Below are 20,513 nucleotides of genomic sequence, written 5' to 3'. Positions count from 1 at the left end.
AAAAAACAATTGTGCAGCAGCTAAAACTGCTGACTGCTGAATACGCCTTGTGCCACTCCTCTACCTAGTAGAAACCTGGCAACCTCAAAGAGCTGCTTCAGAACCATGGAAAGAACATGCTCCATAACTAGGGCAGAAAGCCACCATTTTCATTAAAAACAAAAATACAGTAAAATCCTCCAAGGGACATCTGCTGATTCCTGGCCCCACAGCAGAGCTCACTAAGAGCCTGGAAATGCCTACATAGCCCTGGGCCCTCTTGCCCCAGGACTTCCCCAGGCAAGGACACACTTCCCTCCAGAGAGCAAGCATGGGTTCCTGAGTCGGCAGGTATCACTTGCTAACCTGCGAATTCCAAATCACTGCCTGACACCCCATACAAATCTTGCAGGAGGTGTCGCCTAGAGCGCTTGCCCCTTCGAGGGAGTGTGGAGCTGTTTGCTTCAATCTGCTGGGGGCCTGAGGCCCCACCTCTAAATAGGATCTCGATAATTTCAGCACGTTGCCTCAAATAAATGCAAGACAAAGGCCACTCGGGAAGTAAATTTTTACTTTCAAATGAAGCATTTCTGGAAACTCCAAAGGCATGGGGAGGTATGGAGTTAGGCAAAGAGAAAGATGCCATTCCCCTTTCTACTGGCACTTTTCTCAGCTTCCAAAACACTGGGCTAGTTCTGGAGGAGGTGATGTGGCATCAGCATAGCTCTGTGCAAGTGGCTACACTCTGAGAAACATTCTCTTCTGGCCCCATCTGTAGGCTGCTGTGTTCTCTAAGGGATTCCAGATAGACACAGTATATAAACATGTTAAGTAATCAAGTAAAAAATCCATCAAATGAGAAAATAAATGATTAAAATGCAGCCTGTTCTTTGAGTAAACTTAACTTTTATGCTCACCAAAGTCAATCAAACACTAGAAATGGCTTACCTATTCAAGAATGATTAAGTAAATTACATGTATTAATATCAAAGATTCAATGTAAGTTATATGTCCAAAAACTATTTAATGACATGGGAAGATTACCATAAAGGTTTTAAAAAATTCAAACACAAACTTGTACATATGTATTCTTAATTGAAGGGAATGCCCCTCAATTCCAACAATGTAACATTAAAAAAAGACTAAGTGCCAAACATGGTTTGCTCTTGGCTGTACAACTTTAGACAGTTTGTTTTTTCTTAATATTTTTCTGGTGTCAGGTTACTAACACCATGAAGGAAAAAAAGTTTCTTTTTATGGCAAAGTTGAGGAAAAACAAAACAAAACAACTCCACATATAATTCAAGAGTGTGAATACATAAGGCACTGAGTGTGTAAACCTCCCCACACAGCATGAGGTGTCCTACTCGTCCACATGCGGAGTACACACAGCAAGTGAGCGTGACCTAAGCGTCAGTCACGCCCCAGCCACCCTGGACCCTATGTACCCTGTACTTTCGTGAGAGCTCACAGGCTTGGAATTATCCACTGACCACCCACGACGAAGGCATGGAGCTCCTCAACTACTCAGCTATTCCACACACCCAGCCAGGGCCCAAAACACAGTCACACAACTGCTACATGAAACTGTGATTTTTCTGTATCAGTCAATCAGCCTTACTTATCGCCACCATGTAAAAGGAAAACACCAGGTGGGACAGCCTAAGGGTCAACATGTTGGGGATGACTTATTTTCAGCACATTATATAAGCCACTACCACCAAGTCTTCAGAGGCTTCAGTATCCAGGCACCCAAAAGAAGCACTAGGACAGGAAATGTAAATTCTTTCTCCATTCAAAAGGTATACGAACTGGGAAGCTCTGTTTTCCTCATTGTTTCTTCTTTCTCCTTGCCTCTACACAGGGATGGGCCTCAATTTGTCAAAAGCCATTTTAGCAACTAGAATCCAACAAAATTTTTTCCTGGAAATCTCAAAATCTGTGTGACAGTAAAATGCTTCAATTTGATGGACTAAAACTTGAGATCAAATACTGAATACAGTGCAATTTAACACTGCAGTGAGATTTTCTGTATCATTGACAGGACAGAGGTGCAGATAAAACTGCCTGGGAAAATTAGAAGTTACACTGTACAGTTCTAACATTACTATTTAATTAAAAAAAAATTCGTTTCTCTGTACTGCAAAGTGTTATCATAATACAATGGTAGAAACAACATTTTCACAATGGGCTATGGAATTCAGTTGAACCAACGACAGAATCTTCCCCTCCTGAGGCATGGCAATGCTTTCTAGCCACCAGAGATGAAGACACTTGCTAAGTGATTCTCTGGAAAGAGCAACACCAGGTGCTACAGCCTGGCCATAAACAGCTCCAACAACACAGAGAGTCACCTAAGTGCACTTAGGAGGCCCCTGCCACCCCACGATGTGAAGTGTATGCAGTGTTTCAGGTGATGTCCCTGCGTAACTGTCCATCACTGAGGAGAAAAGAAGAAAGGGGAACAAAGAGCAGGAGGCTGCACTCACCTCTGATAATACTGCAGAGGGTGTCCCCATTTCTCTGAGAAGAGAAATGTCAGTAGAGGTGGAGCGTAAAGGCCCCCACTCGGGCTGCTTTTGTATCTTTGGTATCTCACTGTTTTCTGGACTCTGCAGTTCAGGAAAATCCAACCTGGTAAATCCAAACTCAGGTTTGGAGGCAGATCCACTCTTTTCAATGATTCTGGATTTCCTGTCTGTTCGTTTATAATAACCATCTGCATTTACAGAATTAAAAGTAAGGGTAAAAATTCAGAGGTTGTTTGGTGACCTGTATTCACACTTCAGTTGCAGTGTAGAAAGTCTATTGCTACTGATGCAACAACATATTATTGTCCAAACAGCCTGATTTTTGGTAGCGTTGTTAACCTCTGAAACAGTGGAAAACATAAATGACCATGGGGGTCACCAAGCAGAAAAAAGCAACATGCTGCAAATCTTAGGAGTAATTCTCAACTGGATGAAATAGTTACCTTAACCTGATTGTGCAGCTGGGCATTTCAATTATTCTCAAAACACACTTTAGAGTTTTGTGAGATTAAGGGGACTCTTGCGAATTTCCTTTAAATAATAAATTTTCCATATTTTAGTTTGCTGGAACGAACTAGAGGAAAACAAGTATTAATAGAATTAAACTTATAACCTCTCCCACCTTTCTCCTTCAAATGCAAATGAATGATGCCATAGGTTACAATTCCATAAAGCCCCAGCATTTTAAAAATTGTTTAATTATAAGGCTAGAGTTATTCCAGTTAACTGTTCAACTCTTCTTTCACATTACCATATACCAGAGGATTTATAAATGACATCAACACAAAGAGAAAATGTTATGTATCAAATAACAGTAAATTACACATGTAAATAAATGACAAACCATTTCCAGTAAGTACACTATTACAGAGGTTTTAAGTTATTACATAAATAGATGATGGCTGTGATCAAGGTGCAATAGTAAATAATTTACAGGAAAAAAAAACCAAGGTATCATGTATAATCACTAACTTTCAACCAGAGACTGGAACAGCAGTTCTTAAGCCCAGAACAGACATGTCCTTTGAATAACCATCTTGCCCTGGGTTTGGTATTGTTCAGGATGGGATTTAAACTGTAGTCAACTCTCTCCCCTACTGAAAAGTGTTCCAATAGAAAACCAGAGAAGTTATTTTAGGGATCAACATGATCAAATACAGTACAAGGATATGGCTGTAATTCACTATTTAACAAGTATTTTGAGGTGGTTGATTGTCACCTACTTGCTATGTGATTTTACAGAAGTTCTTGCATAAGACAGTGTAATACCATCTTTGGATAAACTTCAGGATCCCACAGGAAACTTGATTGCCTCAGTTTTTCATGATGAATAAGCCCACAAAAACAGTTTAAAGAACAGAAATGTTTCTGGGAGTAGACAGGGTAGAATAATATAATACACAGAGCATGTTATTTTTACCTGATTTCAAACTATTCTCAGCATGAATGGACACACGAGGTGAATCTTTGACTGATTTTAAATCTGATGATACAGGTCCATCAGTTTTCTTACTGTCAAACTTCTGTTCATCATAGGTTTTCTTCTGCAGGAAACATTAAAAAATAACATTTTTAAGAACACAATCACTATAAAATAAAGGTTTGAATCCACAAATTCATAATTACAACTCAATCATTTTTTAAAAAGGTTAAACCATATGAAATTTTAAATACCTTAAATAACATGCAAGAACTGGCCTGTTCTTTATGTTTTAAATGCTAAAGTGGCCAACAACACCAAGACATTTACAGACCTTAAACACAGCTTTTGTGTCTTGTGAGAGAGGGCACGTGTGCTCACTTCGTGGCTTCAGTCTTTGAAAACCTCCAAAACAACTGGGCTGGTTGTCATCATATGGGGAGCCGGGCACTGGGCAAACATTTTGTGGTGACTGAAGGGTGTAGGGAGAGTAGGCATATGGATGAAGAGGGATCTCAGCAGAGAAATACTGAGATGGAAAAGTTGAAGCTCCAAAAGCCATATCATCGGTATAGAGTTTCTGTCTAAATAAAAAGGGTAAATTTTAGTTGCAGATTTCATACCACAAACCAAGAAGCTTAATATTTTATAATAAACAAAATTTAAATACTATTTTTGAGGTCATTCATTCTAGCACTGAAATACCTCTAATTAAAAACCAAATAAAACCTCTGAGCACTTCTTAACCTGCAAACAAAGATGCTGACTAGTTCCATTTTTTTCATTACGCAGCTGAAACCTCCATAACAGGACCCTATTACAAGGAATATTAGAAAAGCCCAAGGATGCTCTAGCAGCTTTCCACTCTCATACTGTCAAAATATTCGGAAATGCCTCACTCCAGCAACCCTGACCAAAATTTAAGCCATCCAGACCACTCTCTTGGCAGAGGGAGCTTTTATAGAGCCCCCACTGCCCATCCAAATTCCACCCTGACAACCTCCAGGGGCCTGCTCCCTGAGGCCTCTGGGCACCCGCAGACAGCCTGCCCAGCCCCTTTCCTGTTCCAAGCCCACTGCCATATCCTGTGCTCTACTGACTCAGGGGGCTGGGAACACTGTGCACAACGTGGTCCAGGAACTACATGTCCTGCTAATAAGATGGAACTGTCTGTGAACACTGCCACTGCCTCAACTTGCTCAAGTCGCAAGGCTGGAGTGAACTATAATTTAACACTGATTTTTTTGTGTGGCAAATTTAGTATAAGGCCAGAGGTTTCAACCATTTTGCAACAAAGGTTGATACAATGATAAATGCTAAGCAACTGACTTAATGCAAATCACAGTATTCTCATTCCCACAAATAAGCACCAGCAGGTGTTTCCATGACTTTCGAAGGCTTTGAATTATTTGTAGCAAATCAGTGAAATCCTGAAGTGTAGGGTCCACTGAAAGGCAGGAAGAGTCAAAGCTAAGGATGCTGCTAAGTCGCTTCAGTCGTGTCCGACTCTGTGCAACCCCATAGATGGCAGCCCACCAGGCTCCCCCGTCCCTGGGATTCTCTAGGCAAGAACACTGGAGTGGGTTGCCATTTCCTTTTCCAATGCATGAAAGTGAAAAGTGAAAGTGAAGCAGCTCAGTCGTGTCCGACCTTCAGCGAACCCATGGACTGCAGCTTTCCAGGCTCCTCCGTCCATGGGATTTTCCAGGCAAGAGTACTGGAGTGGGGTGCCATTGCCTTCTCCCAAGCTAAGGATAAGACACCCCATATGATCTTCCAATTGTTCAATGTCAGGAGATACAAGCATAGGCACCAACTAGTAGAATTTGTATTTCTACTCTGCTACAAGTAAGAGTCTGCAATGAAGGAAAGGAGTCACTATAAACAGGCTAGACCTGTAACACACTGACAGCTGCCAAGTCTCCTACGACCTCCTTCCTGTCAATCTCATTAACCTCTACTACATGGTATCTACTTCTATCACACCACCTGAAAAGCTCCACTAGCCTGGACTTGACAACCTCTGCCCTCTCCTTGCTCTCACTCATCTTCCAAAGGTTCCTCCGTGGCATGGTTCCCACTACACTCTCCCCATTTCACCTGTCAGACTCACTCTGAGCCAGAACCTCTCCTTTTGCTCAGGACTTCACTTCAACCTACTCGCCTTCCAGCACTTTTATCACCTCTAGGCCTCTATCTCCAATTTACAGGTCATTTTCACCCACCCAGCACACACAGATCCAAAACATACGATCCCCAAACCAGCCCCGCTGCCAACTTACGCTCTCACAAACGATCCCCAATCTTTCCAACTGGAACTAGCTACGATCTTTCCCACCAAAACCCGTAAGAACACTTTTCTACTGCAGAAAAGTCTCCCTGTATTTTGTTCTCTATTTCCAGTGCCTAACTCAATCGGAATACTGCAGGCCCCCAGGAGTGTTCCTGATCATTGCTCACAGTGAACTTACTGTGTGTGGAAAACTTCCTGGGTACCAAGCCTTGTGTTGAGAACTTTAGGAGTCTTTGTCTCCCTTGAGCCCCTTCACAGCCCAGTGAGGTCGATGCCATTAAGCCCTGTTTAGTAGAGAAGGGAATGGCAACCCACTCCAGTATTCTTGCCTGGAGAATCCCATGGAGAAAGGAGCCTGGCAGGCCACAGTTCATGGGGTCGCAAGAGTTGGACATGACTCAGCAACTAAACCACCACCACCACCAACCCAATCAAAACCTTCAAGCCCGTTTCCTTAAAAGCTGAGCCAGAAACCAGGTGTGATTATCATGATCCCACCCAAAATACTCCCAAAGTTCTCTATTTCCTATCCAACAAACCTAACTTTTCAGCTGTACCATGTAGGCCAGTGGACTAGTGGCTCCCCTCAACAATGGGACCTTACTTCTCTACTGTCTCCCAAATATCTTGCATCCGGTCCCCTCTGACCTGTCAGGAATCCAGTCACTCCTCCACCCACCAACTTGACATGAGCCACACTGTGGAGAACCACTAATTCACAAAGCGTATGTGCATGCTTAGATGCTCAATCGTGTCCGACTCTTGAGACTCCATGGGGCCCACCATGCTCCTCTGTCCATGGGATTTTCCAGGCAAGAATACTGGAGTGGGTTGCCATTCCCTTCTCCAGGGGATCTTCCTGACCCAAGGATTGAACCCAGGTCTCCTGAATTACAGGCAGATCCTTTACCACTGAGCCAGGGAAGCCCCAGTTCTCACAAATGAGAGTTTTAACCTAAAAGCAACCACTGGCACTGTAATTTTCACATTATACTACAAGATACCAAGAGCAAGAGCAGCTGAACTCAGGTCAGAAGGACGGAATGCTAATTCTGATCCTGGTGCTATCTCCTTGAGAAATTTGGGACAAACATTTATAGCCTCAGTTTTTCTTGTGTAGAAATAACACTACATCTCCCTGCCAAACTCATGGATTTTGGCAAGCATGAAATCAATGTATTCAGTAATTCCCAAACAAAACACACACTTCCTCACACCTGTGTTACACAGGATTTGTCACAAAGCACATACTATGACAATCAACAAAATCATTTTCTGGGGAGGATGACTGGCAACAAAGAACTTACTTTGTTTGCATAACCTTTATTTGTCCATTATACCAGTAAATACTCAGTACTTCCCAAACATGGCCATTCTACATACTAGGATACTTCTAATGATATTTGTCCTGCCTATAACATAAACTTGAAGGAGACTGATAGTGTGTTTTCTTTCATCTTCACCATAGTTCATGAGACAGGCCTTCCCCCACTTAGGAACTAGTGCTTTTCCATATAGTAGCCTTTAGCTAATGAACTCCAAATGAATAGATGAGTCCTTTGGCATGCACTGCTAGAAGTACTAGAGGTGGACATTCAGCAAAAGGTCACTCCTTCCTTTAAGGACACAGAGAACTAGGTTGCCATAGCGGAAGAAGTAGAAAAGAGGACATGTTTGTTATAGAAAATTTCAGTCCTTTTTTCAAGGCAGCAAGAGATCTCCATTTAAACAAAATCTGATTATAGTAAAACAACTCTTAACTTATATTAGAATTAACTAGATAATCACTTCTTCACTGTGTAAAGTCTCACCACTTCATCCCCACTTTAAAGGCTCTCATTCTTTCTAAGCTTGCTCTTTGGTTTCATGACTCCATTGTCCTTAAATCGTTTTCTTGTCAGGCAGGAATATGGTCAGTCAACCTTTTCAGTGGTTATAAATATTAAAAAAAAAAAAAAAAAAAAATCAAAGCTATAAGGGAATAAGGGGTTAAAAAAGCATAATTTTAAAATTCAGCATCAAGCATCCTTAAGCCTCTGATTAGTCTCAACGTGTTATAGCTGGAATGCTGCTTTAGCTGTATGACTGTTTTCCACCTTTATTTTAGGTCACTAGAATTTTACCCAGCAGATGGCTTAAGAGTTTTTATCACAGACTGAGATACAGCTTGTATTTTATCATGTGAGCCCACTCAAGGTAGGAAATGACTTAACTGAGACCCATGTCAACCTTCCTATTACAAAGGAAGAAATTACAATGGAAAACTTGGCATTCCTACCAAACACTTTCAAGCATATTCTGTCAGGACTTCAATTTTAGTCAAAAAATATAACTTTTCTTATTTCCTAAACATACCAGACAATCCAATGATTTTCTTATTTATTCCAACTTTTATTTTTGTGAACACAGCTCTAGAATTTATATGAAGTATAAACTATTTTCAGGTACACCATGCAGGTATGGGGGGAATAGGTAACAAGTCTGACCCAAAACAACAAAACATAAAGATAAGGATTTTCACATAAGCATAAAGGTGATTCATGCCTTAAAAATAAATCTACAAATAATCCACACAATCATGTGAAAGACTTAACACTTATTTTTCTACCTTCAGCTAATAAATGGAAACCATTTTGTAACTACCTACAGAATAAATCCCGGGGAGGAAAAACAACATTTAAAGGACAAAATAAGCCTTCTTTCAGCTCAAATCTGTAAGAATTTATAACCAAAAATTTGTAGGATCCATCTCCACAGGACAGTTATAAAGCAAAACAGTTAAAAGCAAACCTCAGCAATTTCCAAACACTTTATCTGCACAGAGAGGCAGCCCTGGTTGCTAGCCCCCTCCATCACTGAGCAGCGTTTTTCAATGTTACACCCTAAAACTGAGGAGCATGTTTATTTATTTATTTGGGCTTTTCTTTGCCCCATTTGCTCTCACCCACTTGTTCCTGCCATTTCATCACCCATAAATACATGATACAGTTTTAAACTGTAGGCACAACAGACTTGCATTCCCCATTAATAAATGCAATGCAGTCTCCATATTTTCTCTGCCCCAAATAACCAAATGAATATGGAGGAAAAAAAGGAGAGCTGAATCTTCAGTTTTTCGTGTGCTACACAGTTAAGTTGTGCTGTACATTTCCTTCTTGGATGAGGAGCATCTTCTCCAGTTGCTCTGAAAACGTTAACGTGATAGCTGCAGAATATTTCCAGTCTAATTACCATTAAAGTCAAGCAATAAGGTCCCCATGTTAAGGCAAGACTTTGGGAAGAATACCTACTCAGGCACTGCTAGTTCTTGGACACATGGATAGTATGGGGTGGCTGCACAGCTAGGGAAAACCCGCGCTTCTGAAGACTCTGACCATCCCACATTGAGCCCAGCAAATTTGGGGACAAATGGTTTGACATCTGCTGACAACTTGATGCCCTGAGGAGAAAAAGAGGGTTATGGTTACAAACTTTCTAAGATCAACCAAGTGGGGAAAAAAACAACAAAGAGTCCCTCCCATCTCAAAGCCCCAGAAATGCTAATCCCAGTGCTGCAGTTCAAATATATCTGCCCAGCAAATACAAGAATTTGTTAGCAATTTCTTCCCAAACCCTTTTTCACTAGAAAAGCCAGTCAATCAAATATTAAAAATAGAAAATAAGGACAACCATTTAAAGTAGGAATAAAAGTCAACCCAGACTGCAGAGTTAGAACTACAAGTGACGTTTCCTTATCTTTAAGGTAGAATACAGTAGTTTACCTCTCGACTGAGTTAAAGGATAACAAACTATCAAACTTAACTGTAGCACTCAAAACGCACATGCTCCTTAGACTTTATTGGTTCTATTAAATTTCTCAAGGAACTTAGAACAGCTGCTTTTCACTCAGCGAACCAATAAAGGCTGTCTTATTAAAAACCAAAAGCAAGTTTTGCCAGAAAATCTTTGTATCGCCACAAGCCCTTGAAATATGAATATAAAATGTTGGTTGGATTTTTCTTTCCGTTTTTAGATCTGTATTGAGAAACATACTTTCACTAGCAACTTATAATCATGTTTTTTCATTCTTGTGAAAGCCGGTTTTTGCGATAGTCAGGGCTCCTGCTAGAGGTTACTCTTAGCTAGTCCAGCAGAGACTTCCGCTTCAGAAAACGTATTCACAAGCTTTAAACAAGTGGTTCCTGCTCACGAATGCGGTAAGGATACACGGTCGCGCAGCTCCTCCGCAGCCTCGGGACTAGTGGCAGTTTCCCGTTGACGGAGTCCTTCCTCATTTCGTTTAACCGCGGGCCGTGTGGACGCGCCCAGGGCTAGGGGTCGCGGCCGCCCGGCCCGACATCCCCCGCCCTGTCCCCAACCAGCCTCCGGCCCACGCTAATCCACTTCCCACCCCATCCGCGCAAGGCCAGCACTCTGGGAGGCCCAGGGCCGCCATCCTCACCTCGGCCGCGGGCTCCCGCCGCCCCTCCGATGCCATGGCGGGCGGCTGGGAAGAGGTCCGGCCGGGGAGGCAATAGCCGCCCCGTCGGCTGGCGGGACCGAAGGGCGACAGTCCTCCTCCCCGCCTTTCCACCTTCGGAGAGGACGCCAGGAAGTGCGTCACAAAAACGCGCCTCGGCCCGCCTTACTTCCGGTCGGAAGTGCGCGGGGCGGCAATTCTGCGCCTGCGCGAGGTACCGGCATGGTGAGTAGTTGAAGCTGCATCCTCGCGCGTGTAGTTTGGAGTTAACTTGAGGCTGTATCCGCAAAGATAGCGGACAAACCGCGGGATGTGGTTAGCCAGGCCCGCACGAGGGGTCGGTGCACGGGGTGGCGGGCACCTGGAGCTAGAGAAGGGTCTGTGGGGAGTTGGGGGCCTTAAGGAAACCGCATACCTTGTGGACCTACAAAGGGAGAAAGTCAAGATTTGGCATCTTACATTTCCAGGAGCCTAGAGCAGTTTGGAGAAGGCAATGGCAACCCACTCCAGTACTCTTGCCTGGAAAATCCCATGGGCGGAGGACCCTGGCAGGCTGCAGTCCATGGGGTCGCTAAGAGTCGGACACGACTGAGCGACTTCACTTTCACTTTTCACTTTCATGCATTGGAGAAGGAAATGGCAACCCACTCCAGTGTTCTTGCCTGGAGAATCCCAGGGACGGGGGAGCCTGGTGGGCTGCCGTCTATGGGGTCGCACAGAGTCGGACACGACTGAAGCGATTTAGCAGCAGCCGAGCAGTTTGGAAGAAACCACGAAAAAGAATTTCAAAACTGCTCAGTTCAACAAAGGGCTGTTGACCACTAGGAAATGTGCTGGGAGAGGAAGAGATGGACAAGCAGGGTGGAAGTAAGCAATCCTAGGGCAGGTGGTGGTAGGTAGAATGGGAAGTAGAGGGCGGTGCCTGGGAAACGGAATGAGGGAGGGGGAGCGCAGATCCTAGAACTTTTGCTTACTTGGTGAAAAGTGGAAGCTGTTTGACCAGTAGAGGTTAATTAGGTTGAACATCCTAAACTGGAGGCTAATTGTAGGTTCTCTGGTGGCTCAGAGGATAAAGCGTCTGCCTGCAAAGCAGGAAACCCGGGTTCAATCCCTGAGTTGGGAAGATCCCCTGGAGAAGGAAATGGCAACCCACTCCAGTATTCTTGCCTGGAGAATCCCATGGACAGAGGAGCCTGGCGGGCTACAGTCCACGGGGTCGCAAAGAGTCTGACACGACTTCACTTTCACTTTATGTTGAGTGACTACCAGGTATTTCAAGCAGTAAATGCAGGCAATTCCAGCTCATCTCCTGGTGTTCTGTGCGCCTCTCACAGGTCAAACCTCCAGAGTGGAATGAGGCTTGGGATCTGACAGTAAGCAGTGCTGGAGATTGAGCATTATGCAGTATGCTGGTCTGTGCTAAATACAATCAAGTTTACTTAACAATTCTGAAGTTTTTCTGTTGGCCCAACCCTGAACCTGGAGCCAGTGGACCCATGGGGATGGGAGTAAGTTCTAGGCTCTTGCCCATCACCACACTGCCCTAAATATTTATCGTGCTTATTATGTGAAAGCACTACCCTTTTCAAAGAGAGGTGTGTACAGAGGACCAGCATACTGGGGGTCTTATGCTTATTGGCAGCTTAGCTAAAAGGTTTCTTCAGCATTGCAATGATGATAAAAAGCCTGTGTTTGGATTAACTGAAATATTTCCTTAGCAGTTAAAAGAATTGGACACAAAATGCACACCATGTTAGAAGTTTTAAAAATGCTATGATCCCCCTTTGGCACATGGAGAAGAGAAATGGGGTTAAGTGGTTTCTCCCAAGGCAGTAATTACATAAATTAGTGAAGTAACCCAGAGTATTAAGTTGGGTTTCTTTTTGTTTACTTGGAGATTCTAAGACAATTCTCTAGGAACTAAACAACAGAGCTATAAAATCTACCTTGGCTCTATCAAACTTATCCCTAGTTCTTAGTATCTTCATAAGTGAATTTAAATGGTACCTGGAATCACAACCAAGCTGATAGGTTTAAACCCACTTAACATTTTATTTCTTTGAAGTGAATTTATTTCCTCAGGACTATAAAACTGAAATCATCCAACATCCTCAACAGTCCCAAGTTAACCTTAAGAAAACAAACCTCAGTAACTTCAAAGAGTAATAAATGCAACGTACAAACTTTATTTAACAAAAGTAACAGATAATGTCAAACAGGCACTTATATTAAAAGAAAAACTGACTAGAAGAAATTTTTATCTTAAAACACCTTACAGTAACCTACTTGCAGTTGCATTTAACTGAGCTCTGTTGCTGTGAAGAATACAGCTCATGCACAGGTATGGATGAACAATTTGTACATTTTTCAAGTATTCACTGAATACTACCTTATATACACATATACATTAAATTTGAGAAAGATTTAATTGATGATCCCCAGATAAGCTTCATTTTTGTTGATCTTTTGGAAGAGGCCGTCTAAAGAGAAGGATGTGTGGTTCTGTGGAAACAAAATGTTTTATATTAATATGGTTAATTTTCATTCCTTCAACAAAAAATTATAAGAATTCTCAATTGAACCAAAATAAAGTAAATCCACAGTCAACTGATGTTATTTATTAAGGTATCTGAAATTTTGCTTTTAAGTTACTATCAACAATAAACAAATCAACATTAACAATGAGAATTTCCCCCCAGTTAATTTTACACACTCTGGAGAAAAGGAAAGTAAAGAAGTCATTTGAGAAGGGTTTCTATCTTTAGAATCTCAATTCCAATGAAAAGTAAAGAAAAAGGTTATCTGTTGTGGGGAAAACAGTTAACACCTCATTAAAAAACCGTAGGTCCCAGGGGCCCTCCTGGTAGATTCTGTTTCAGTAGATGGAGGACTGAGTAGGAACCTACAGGTAAGGTCCTCAGTTGCTTTGTATTATCTGGAGAAAGACCTTTTTAATATAATTACATGCTCCGATCCCAAGATAGTTACAAGTTTGAGTTTTTGCTGCTGATGCTTTTCTTTAAAAGTATAAATCAAGATAGCTTTAGCTTTATCTAATTCATATCATTAAGTTATGGCTCAGTTGGTAAAGATCCACCTGCAATACAGGAGATCTGGGTTCGATTCCTGACCTGGGTCAGGAAGATTCCCTGGAGAAGGAAATGGCAACCCACTCCAGTATTCTTGCCTGGGAAATCCCATGAACAGAGGAGCCTGGCACACTACAGTTCATGGGGTCACAAAGAATCAGACATGACTGAGTGACTAAACCATCACACTTAATTCAGCTTCTATGCCTTCAAATTTTATTCAAAGCAATAAATCCTTTTAGATTTATTGATAACCCCCAAACACCATGGAGTTTCTTAGTCTAGCTTACTAATAGTTTACCAATAATCTAGAAAACTGTTCACTTCAAATTGCATCAGTTTCTATACATAGAACTCCTAGACACACAACCCTAAATTAAGTTCTTAGTTTTCAAATAGACACCAGAATTCTAAATATATTTACGGCAAAATACTTCAAGATACTACTAGCAATGACACAGATTTTAAAATAGAATAACCTGTTTGTTTTTTTACTTCATAGGTTATTTTTGCAGATACAAGAATGCATTCTTTTCACTATGTAAACTGTTGTTTACTATAAAATTAGAACCCTCTCTAGGAAGTCATTCAAAAATAGTCAAGCTTATCACTTACTTAGGATATCACTTACTTAGGGATATCATTGAAACATCAGTATTACTAACAGATTTTCAACAACCACTATTTATTTTCAGTCAATTAATGCTTCTCTAAAAACTTACCTGGTTCATGAATCATGTAATGAACCCAGCCTAGACTCTGTTGGACACCAAGTCTCCTCCACTCCTCTTCAGACATCAGATGGGTTTTTGGTACTTGTTTGGAAAGTTCTCTGGGTAACATGACATGTCTGTTAAAAAAAATATAGCCAAATATTAGTACTCTATGTGGATATGCCTTTCCTACAATTATGGTTGCTTTACACATCCATCTTTAGGACACTTAAAAAAGCAACCCTGTTACATTATCACTGGCATCAATCTTAAGAACTACTTAAGTAGTTCGACCACCTTTAATTCTTATTTTTGATGGCCTGTGTTCAAATTAGAAATTAGAATATGTACTCCAAAAGTACAAAGCATTTTATTTACGATTAACATTTTTCCCTAATAGAGACTGCTTGCTAATTGTCTCAATCTTCTTCAGGAATAGAACCTCAAAAACTAAGTGGGACACATGGTTATCCAAAACACCCCAGCCTCCCCTGCAGCTACCTCTGATCACATGACTAAATCGACCAATAGGATAAAAGCAGAAAATATGCACCTTATGGAAAGCATCCTAAAAAGAAAAGAGCATGCCCATTTTCATTTTTCGCCTTCCTGTTGGTTACAAAGCAGATTGATGTGATCAGGGAGCAAGAGAAGTCATCTAAGACCATAGCTGCTGCTGCTGCTAAGTCACTTCAGTTGTGTCCAACTCTGTATGACCCCATAGACTGCAGCCCACCAGGCTCCCCGGGTCCCTGGAATTCTCCAGGCAAGAACACTGGAGTGGTTGGGTTGCCATTTCCTTCTCCAATGCATGAAAGCGAAAAGTGAAAGTGAAGTCGTGTCCGACTCTTCGTGACCCCATGGACTGTAGCCTACCAGATTCCTCCATCCATGGGATTTTCCAGGCAAGAGTACTGGAGTGGGTTGCCATTTCCTTCTCCACTAAGACCACAGAAGTAATCATAAATTGAGAATGGTCCCTGATTGTAAGAGCTGCAAATAACCTGTTACCTGATTTCTATCTTCTACCTAATTGTTGATTAGTCTCAAGAGAAATGTACAGTGCTTTTGTACACATCTTATGTATACCCTACAAAATACAGCAATATTTTATGTTTAAGTGGAAGTCACATCCCTACCTTAACCATAAACCATAGAAATAGTCTAACCATCATCAAGATTTGATCACAAGGGAAAAATCTGTAAGTAGCTTCAATCAGATGGAGAATCTACATGTATTTGTTTTCCCCCTGCATGGGTATATATTGGGCTTCCCTGGTGGCTCAGAAGGTAAAGAATCTACCTGCAACGTGGAAGACCCAGGTTTGATCTTTGGGTCAGGAAGATCCCCTCCAGAAAGGAATGGCAGCCACTCCAGTATTCTTGCCTGGAGAATTCCATGAACAGAGGAGCCTGGTGGCCTACAGTCCATGGGGTCACAAAGAGTCGGACACGGACTGAACAACTAACACTTTCACACTTTCTAACTACATATAAGGAGAATTGTTCCCCAAAGTTAACTGTCAGTACCAAGTGCTTTTCATGGAGGGTGTCGAGGTAAAGAAGGCAATAACAGTACAAACAACAAAGGAGCTACTAAGATAACATTGCAGGATACAATTAAATTTCCTTCTCTGAAGATTACTGCCCTGTTTCATAAAAGTTTAAAGTAGCTTGGTCAAGAAACAACAGCTTTAATTAATACTGGATTAAATATTAATCCAGATTTTAGTAAGATTGTAGTTATATTCTGTCCATTACTGCATATCCCCAGCTGAATTCTTGGTCAGCATCACATAATTGAACATTATTATCAACACATTACAGGATTAGAACTGTGTAGTATATAAAAATAAGACAATTGACTTCAAACAAAGAGACTTTTCCAATGCAATTAGGTATTACTAATCTGCAAGGCTGCCCAGAGAAATCATCAATTTTTCTCCAGAGAATACAGATTTACAAGACATTAGGGAGAGAGGAAAAAAAGGAGACCGACCCGCTGTTACTGAATGTACGCTTTCTAACTCAAATAGCTTTCTTGGAAATCTAAAAGGATAGCAGACAGAAAAGGTCACTGTTTGGCCCCGCCTACACGTTAGCAGTTTCCCAGGATGCAGCGTCCTAGTCACCACCCAGGAGGACTGGGCGGAGCTGGTGTTTGAAGCCACACCCTAGTTAAGTCTCCGGTAAGCGTTAAGGCCATTAAGTTTAAGAGTTCCTTTCCTCCCACAATCCAATTTGCTTATCTAACACATTTAGGAACTACGCTCTAGTTCCAGCACATAATGATGCAGAAGCCAAAAAAAAAACAACAAAAAAAAGCCTCAAAGCAAAAAATTTGGCCGATATAAACTAACAGAAAAAAAAAAAGCCCCAAAGTCGTTCGAGTTCTCAATTTAGTCTCAAATGGAAGCCCCTTCAATATTAACCCAAGGTTACCACGCACCAGCACCCGCTCAAAGTCGCCATACCCACACTACACATTCAAATCCCAAGCAAGCTCGTTTTGGGGGGGATTCCCCCACAAACTAATTTTTAGTGCCATCAACTTCAAAAGAGTTTCTCTGGCGACGTTACCTGACCAAAATCGCCCTTCCGACCGCCCCTCGCCCGCTGTGACTGGGGTGGGGGGCGTTTGCCTGAATGCCATGTAGGCCGAAATTTTTAGGAACAGCTGGGCTTTTATGCAGGCGTCGACTCTCCGCGCCAGGCTTCAGCCACGCCTGGCCCCTTTAGGCCCTCGGTCCCTTTCCTTTAGGGCGGCAACTGTGCACCAGAAGCGGCCCCTTCTGCGCTCCAGCTTCGTCCCCCTCACAGACAGGAACAAAGAGCGGAAGGCGGCCGGGCCGGCCCGCCAGACGAGGAGAGGCGCGCGCTCCCACCCCGGCGGCCCGACCCCAACACAACAGCGACTCCCGGCTGGCCCCCGACCTGACCTCCGGATCCCAACCCTAACCCCAGCCCCAAGCTCTTCGACCCCGACTCTGGGTCCCAGGTTCTCTCCCCTGACCGGAGTTCCAGCTCAGGCTCGCCCGAGGCCGCGGCCGAGGTAGGCTGTCCGGCCTGCTCACCGGTATTCGTAGTGTTCATCGAAGTACTTGTCCGAGTAGTAGATCTGCTTATGGGCCATCCTGCAGGTGGGCGGTGGGCAGCAGCTGACTAGAGCGAAGCGGCGCGAAGACAGGGCGCAGGTGAGGGAACGTCCGGGTCAGGTGAAGGCAACGACTCGACTGAGACCAACCGACCGTAAGCCGAACGAGCCAGGTTTGAATCCGACAGCCCGCCGCTGATTGGGTAACGGTGTCGACCAATCACCTTCCGCGCATCCTGCGAGGGGGGGTTGCAACCGGCTCCTAGCCTATCGTCACCGCCTTTCTGTGGCGTTTGCACAAGATTAGCCAATCAGAGGCCTGTTGCGAGGTCGTCCCAGGAAAGAAGTGATGATTGGCGTGGCGTGGGGGCGGGGAGCTCCTAACGAGAAGGGAGTGACCATGGAAGGGCGGAACCAGGACGTTAGGGGCCATAGGGCGCGTGCGCAGGGGTTTAGAAGGTTCCAGGTCCGCTGAGCCGTTTGGACAGCCAGGCTGCGGGAGGGGTACGGTATCGCGAGGTTTGGCGAGGCCCGGGAGTGGGAGGGGGCTGCCTGTAGAGCTGTTGTCAGTTTGTCGGCGCACCCTCAGCTGCCGGTGCTAAGTGACTGAAGTACGTGGGAGGTGAGGAATTCCGGCAGCCCTGCTGCTGCTAAGTCGCATCAGTCGTGTCTGACTCTGTGCTATCCCATAGACGGAAGCCCACCAGGCTCCCCCGTCCCTGGGATTCTCCAGGCAAGAACACTGGAGTGGGTTGCCATTTCCTTCTCCAGTGCATGAAAGTGAAGTCGCTCAGTCGTGTCCGACTCATAGCGACCCCATGGACTACAGCCTACCAGGCTCCTCCATCCGTGGGATTTTCCAGGCAAGAGTACTGGAGTGGGGTGCCATTGCCTTCTCCGCCGGCAGCCCTAGACTGAGGGAAAGACAGAGAAAGAGGGAAGAGTGAGGGGAAGAGCCTTAACCCGGGCGCGCCCAGCCGTTCTGTGGCGTAGAGATCCGGAAAGCCAAAGTTGTGCCGGGACGTGAGGAAGACGTCAGAATACCCCACCGCGGCGAGGCCGCATGGAGTATCCCGGAACCTCGCCGCAGAGTGCTGCGGGGGTGCGGTGCAAGGCCGTTGCCCAGAGACCTCTGTTAGGGGAAAATTGTCTTCCCACGCCGTTCGCACATTCTGACAGCTCTATAGATAGGCGTGTGTGCGAGCGTATGGGAAAATAAAAATTACTAAAATAATGATGTTTGGTAGAGGACGACGGTATTAAAAGTGATTTGTAAAAATTCCTTTGGCTTGTTACTCTTGAAATCTAATTTAAAATTAAGGTACTTGTAGGGGGTTCCCTGGTGGTCTAGTGGTTAGGCCTATGCGCTTTCAATGTCGTGGACCCTAGCTAGATCCCTGGTAGGGAACTAAGATCTCACATGCCCCGTGGCCAAGAAGAAAGTGTTTTTCACTTTTTCCACAATGAGCGTGTGGGTAGTGCAGCACAGTACCGGTAAGAGCTTCATTGTCCTGCCACTGCTTCCCTCCCACGGGATGACCGTTTTATCCTTTGACTCTCAGCCTAAGGATTCCCTGTTCCGAAAGTCGTCTTCATCACCTGTTCGGAGGAAGTCCCCACCGTCCCCAATCCTCTCCATTCTTGCCCAGCAGTTGCACGCTCACTCGGGTGCTGTGCCCCCACCCGCTCTATAACATATCTTCCAGTAAACCACTGTGGCAGGCATGTCTGTTTTGTGCACCACTTTATACCCGGCACGTAACGGTTCCTTGTGCTCCACTCCCTAATTTTCAAGCAACAATTAATTTTCAAGTAATGTATGCCTAAATAATTAAACATAATAATGTGCCGTAATAATAAAGTTGAGAATAAAGAGATTTTCCTGGTGATCCAATGATTAAGATTCTGAGCTTCTCCTGTAGGGGATACGGGGTTGGATCCCTGGTGGGGCAGGTAAGATCCTGCCCATGCCAAACATCAGGGCCAAAAAAAAAAAAAAAAAATATAAATAAACCTTTATGAGAGACGGTTAAGGAAATCACTAACTTTTTGGCAGAACTTAAGAAAGAAAATCTTACTAAGAGGTATGTAAGAGACTGCTGTGAAAAATCTCAAACAGAAAAGCAGAATAGTAATAAAATCAGCTTCCATAGACCAGTTGCTCACCTTCAGCTGTTAACATTGGCCCATCTTGTTTCAACTCTTCCCCTTTTCCCTATAATATCTTTAAAGAGAGTCCAAATAAAATGTCATTTCACTCTGAGATAATACATTTTTGTATATATCCGTACACGGTATAGAGTCTCAAGAAAAACTTTAAAAATATTTTAGCACCATGTCATTTCTACACTAGTGATTCCTCTTTTTTCTCTAATAGTTGTTTTCTACTTGGTCTCTCTGTCTTTCCTTCATCTGCTTCCCCCTACCTGTCTTCCTGTACTGGCTCAAGAAGCCAGAGAAAAACTGAAGAGTCCTATGCCAATTAACCTAGAGCAATAATTGAAAGTCCAACTGTATGGTAACAGCTGCATAAGGGTGAACAGGAAAAAACGTTGAACTATATACTTAAAAAGGGTGAGCTGTATGTATGGGACATGAATATTTCAGCTCAAATTAAATTTTCAAGAAAGAAAAACCACTGGACATATATGGCTTTACAGAAAAGTTTTACCAAGCTTCCAAGTTCTACCAAGAGTTTATTTCATAGAATAAAGTCTTCTGCTCTATAAGAATTTATTGGGCAAGAATAATATTGATTCAAAAAAAAAAAAACAAAAAAGTAGATGTCCCTTTCACTCAAAGACATACATGTAAAAATTTCAAATAAAATGCTGGCTAACGGAATCCTATTGTGTTTCTTAAAAGGATGATTTTACTATCTCCAAATGTAAGAATAGTTTAATATTAGAAAATTTGTTGATCTAATTCACCACAT

At 43.2% G+C, this 20,513-nt stretch overlaps 2 protein-coding genes across 7 annotated transcripts in view; both read right to left on the bottom strand.

The window, feature by feature from the left end:
- The window catches only part of SECISBP2 (SECIS binding protein 2), a 34,375-nt gene extending 23,563 nt beyond the window's left edge, over window positions 1–10,812 (bottom strand). For 5 of the 6 annotated variants that reach the window (XM_070375220.1, XM_070375221.1, XM_070375222.1 and 2 more), the window contains exons 1-5: window positions 10,665–10,812; window positions 9,514–9,662; window positions 4,265–4,514; window positions 3,931–4,054; window positions 2,469–2,698 (exon numbers count right to left, since the gene is read on the bottom strand). In XM_070375220.1, coding sequence (XP_070231321.1) covers window positions 2,469–2,698; window positions 3,931–4,054; window positions 4,265–4,514; window positions 9,514–9,662; window positions 10,665–10,700 — 789 coding nt within the window. In that variant the 5' untranslated portion in view covers window positions 10,701–10,812. Of the gene's footprint in view, window positions 1–2,468; window positions 2,699–3,930; window positions 4,055–4,264; window positions 4,515–9,513; window positions 9,663–10,664 lie in introns of those variants that run through there. The other variant, XM_070375225.1, reaches the window with a different exon arrangement.
- A 2,036-nt stretch (window positions 10,813–12,848) lies between these two features.
- On the bottom strand, window positions 12,849–17,745 carry CKS2 (CDC28 protein kinase regulatory subunit 2). Its single transcript, XM_005906970.3, has 3 exons — window positions 17,559–17,745; window positions 14,494–14,621; window positions 12,849–13,184 (listed from the first exon to the last, which is right to left on the bottom strand). The coding sequence occupies exons 1-3, from the start codon at window positions 17,615–17,617 to the stop codon at window positions 13,132–13,134; spliced, it is 240 nt and encodes a 79-aa protein (XP_005907032.1). The 5' UTR covers window positions 17,618–17,745; the 3' UTR covers window positions 12,849–13,131.
- Between the last annotated feature and the right edge of the window lie 2,768 nt (window positions 17,746–20,513).

The sequence above is a fragment of the Bos mutus genome, chromosome 8 (genome assembly GCF_027580195.1).
Source record: "Bos mutus isolate GX-2022 chromosome 8, NWIPB_WYAK_1.1, whole genome shotgun sequence".
NCBI classification, from domain to species: Eukaryota; Metazoa; Chordata; class Mammalia; order Artiodactyla; family Bovidae; genus Bos; species Bos mutus.
This window is presented reverse-complemented; position numbering and strand designations above follow the sequence as displayed.

Coding starts and splice junctions, on each gene's coding strand:
- CKS2 (XM_005906970.3), bottom strand. CDS start 17,617: ATGGCCCATAAGCAGATCTACTACTCGGACAAGTACTTCGATGAACAC. Junction 14,622..17,558: donor GATGAACACTACGAATACCG/GTGAGCAGGCCG, acceptor TTTTTTTAACAG/ACATGTCATGTTACCCAGAG. Junction 13,185..14,493: donor TTACATGATTCATGAACCAG/GTAAGTTTTTAG, acceptor TTGTTTCCACAG/AACCACACATCCTTCTCTTT.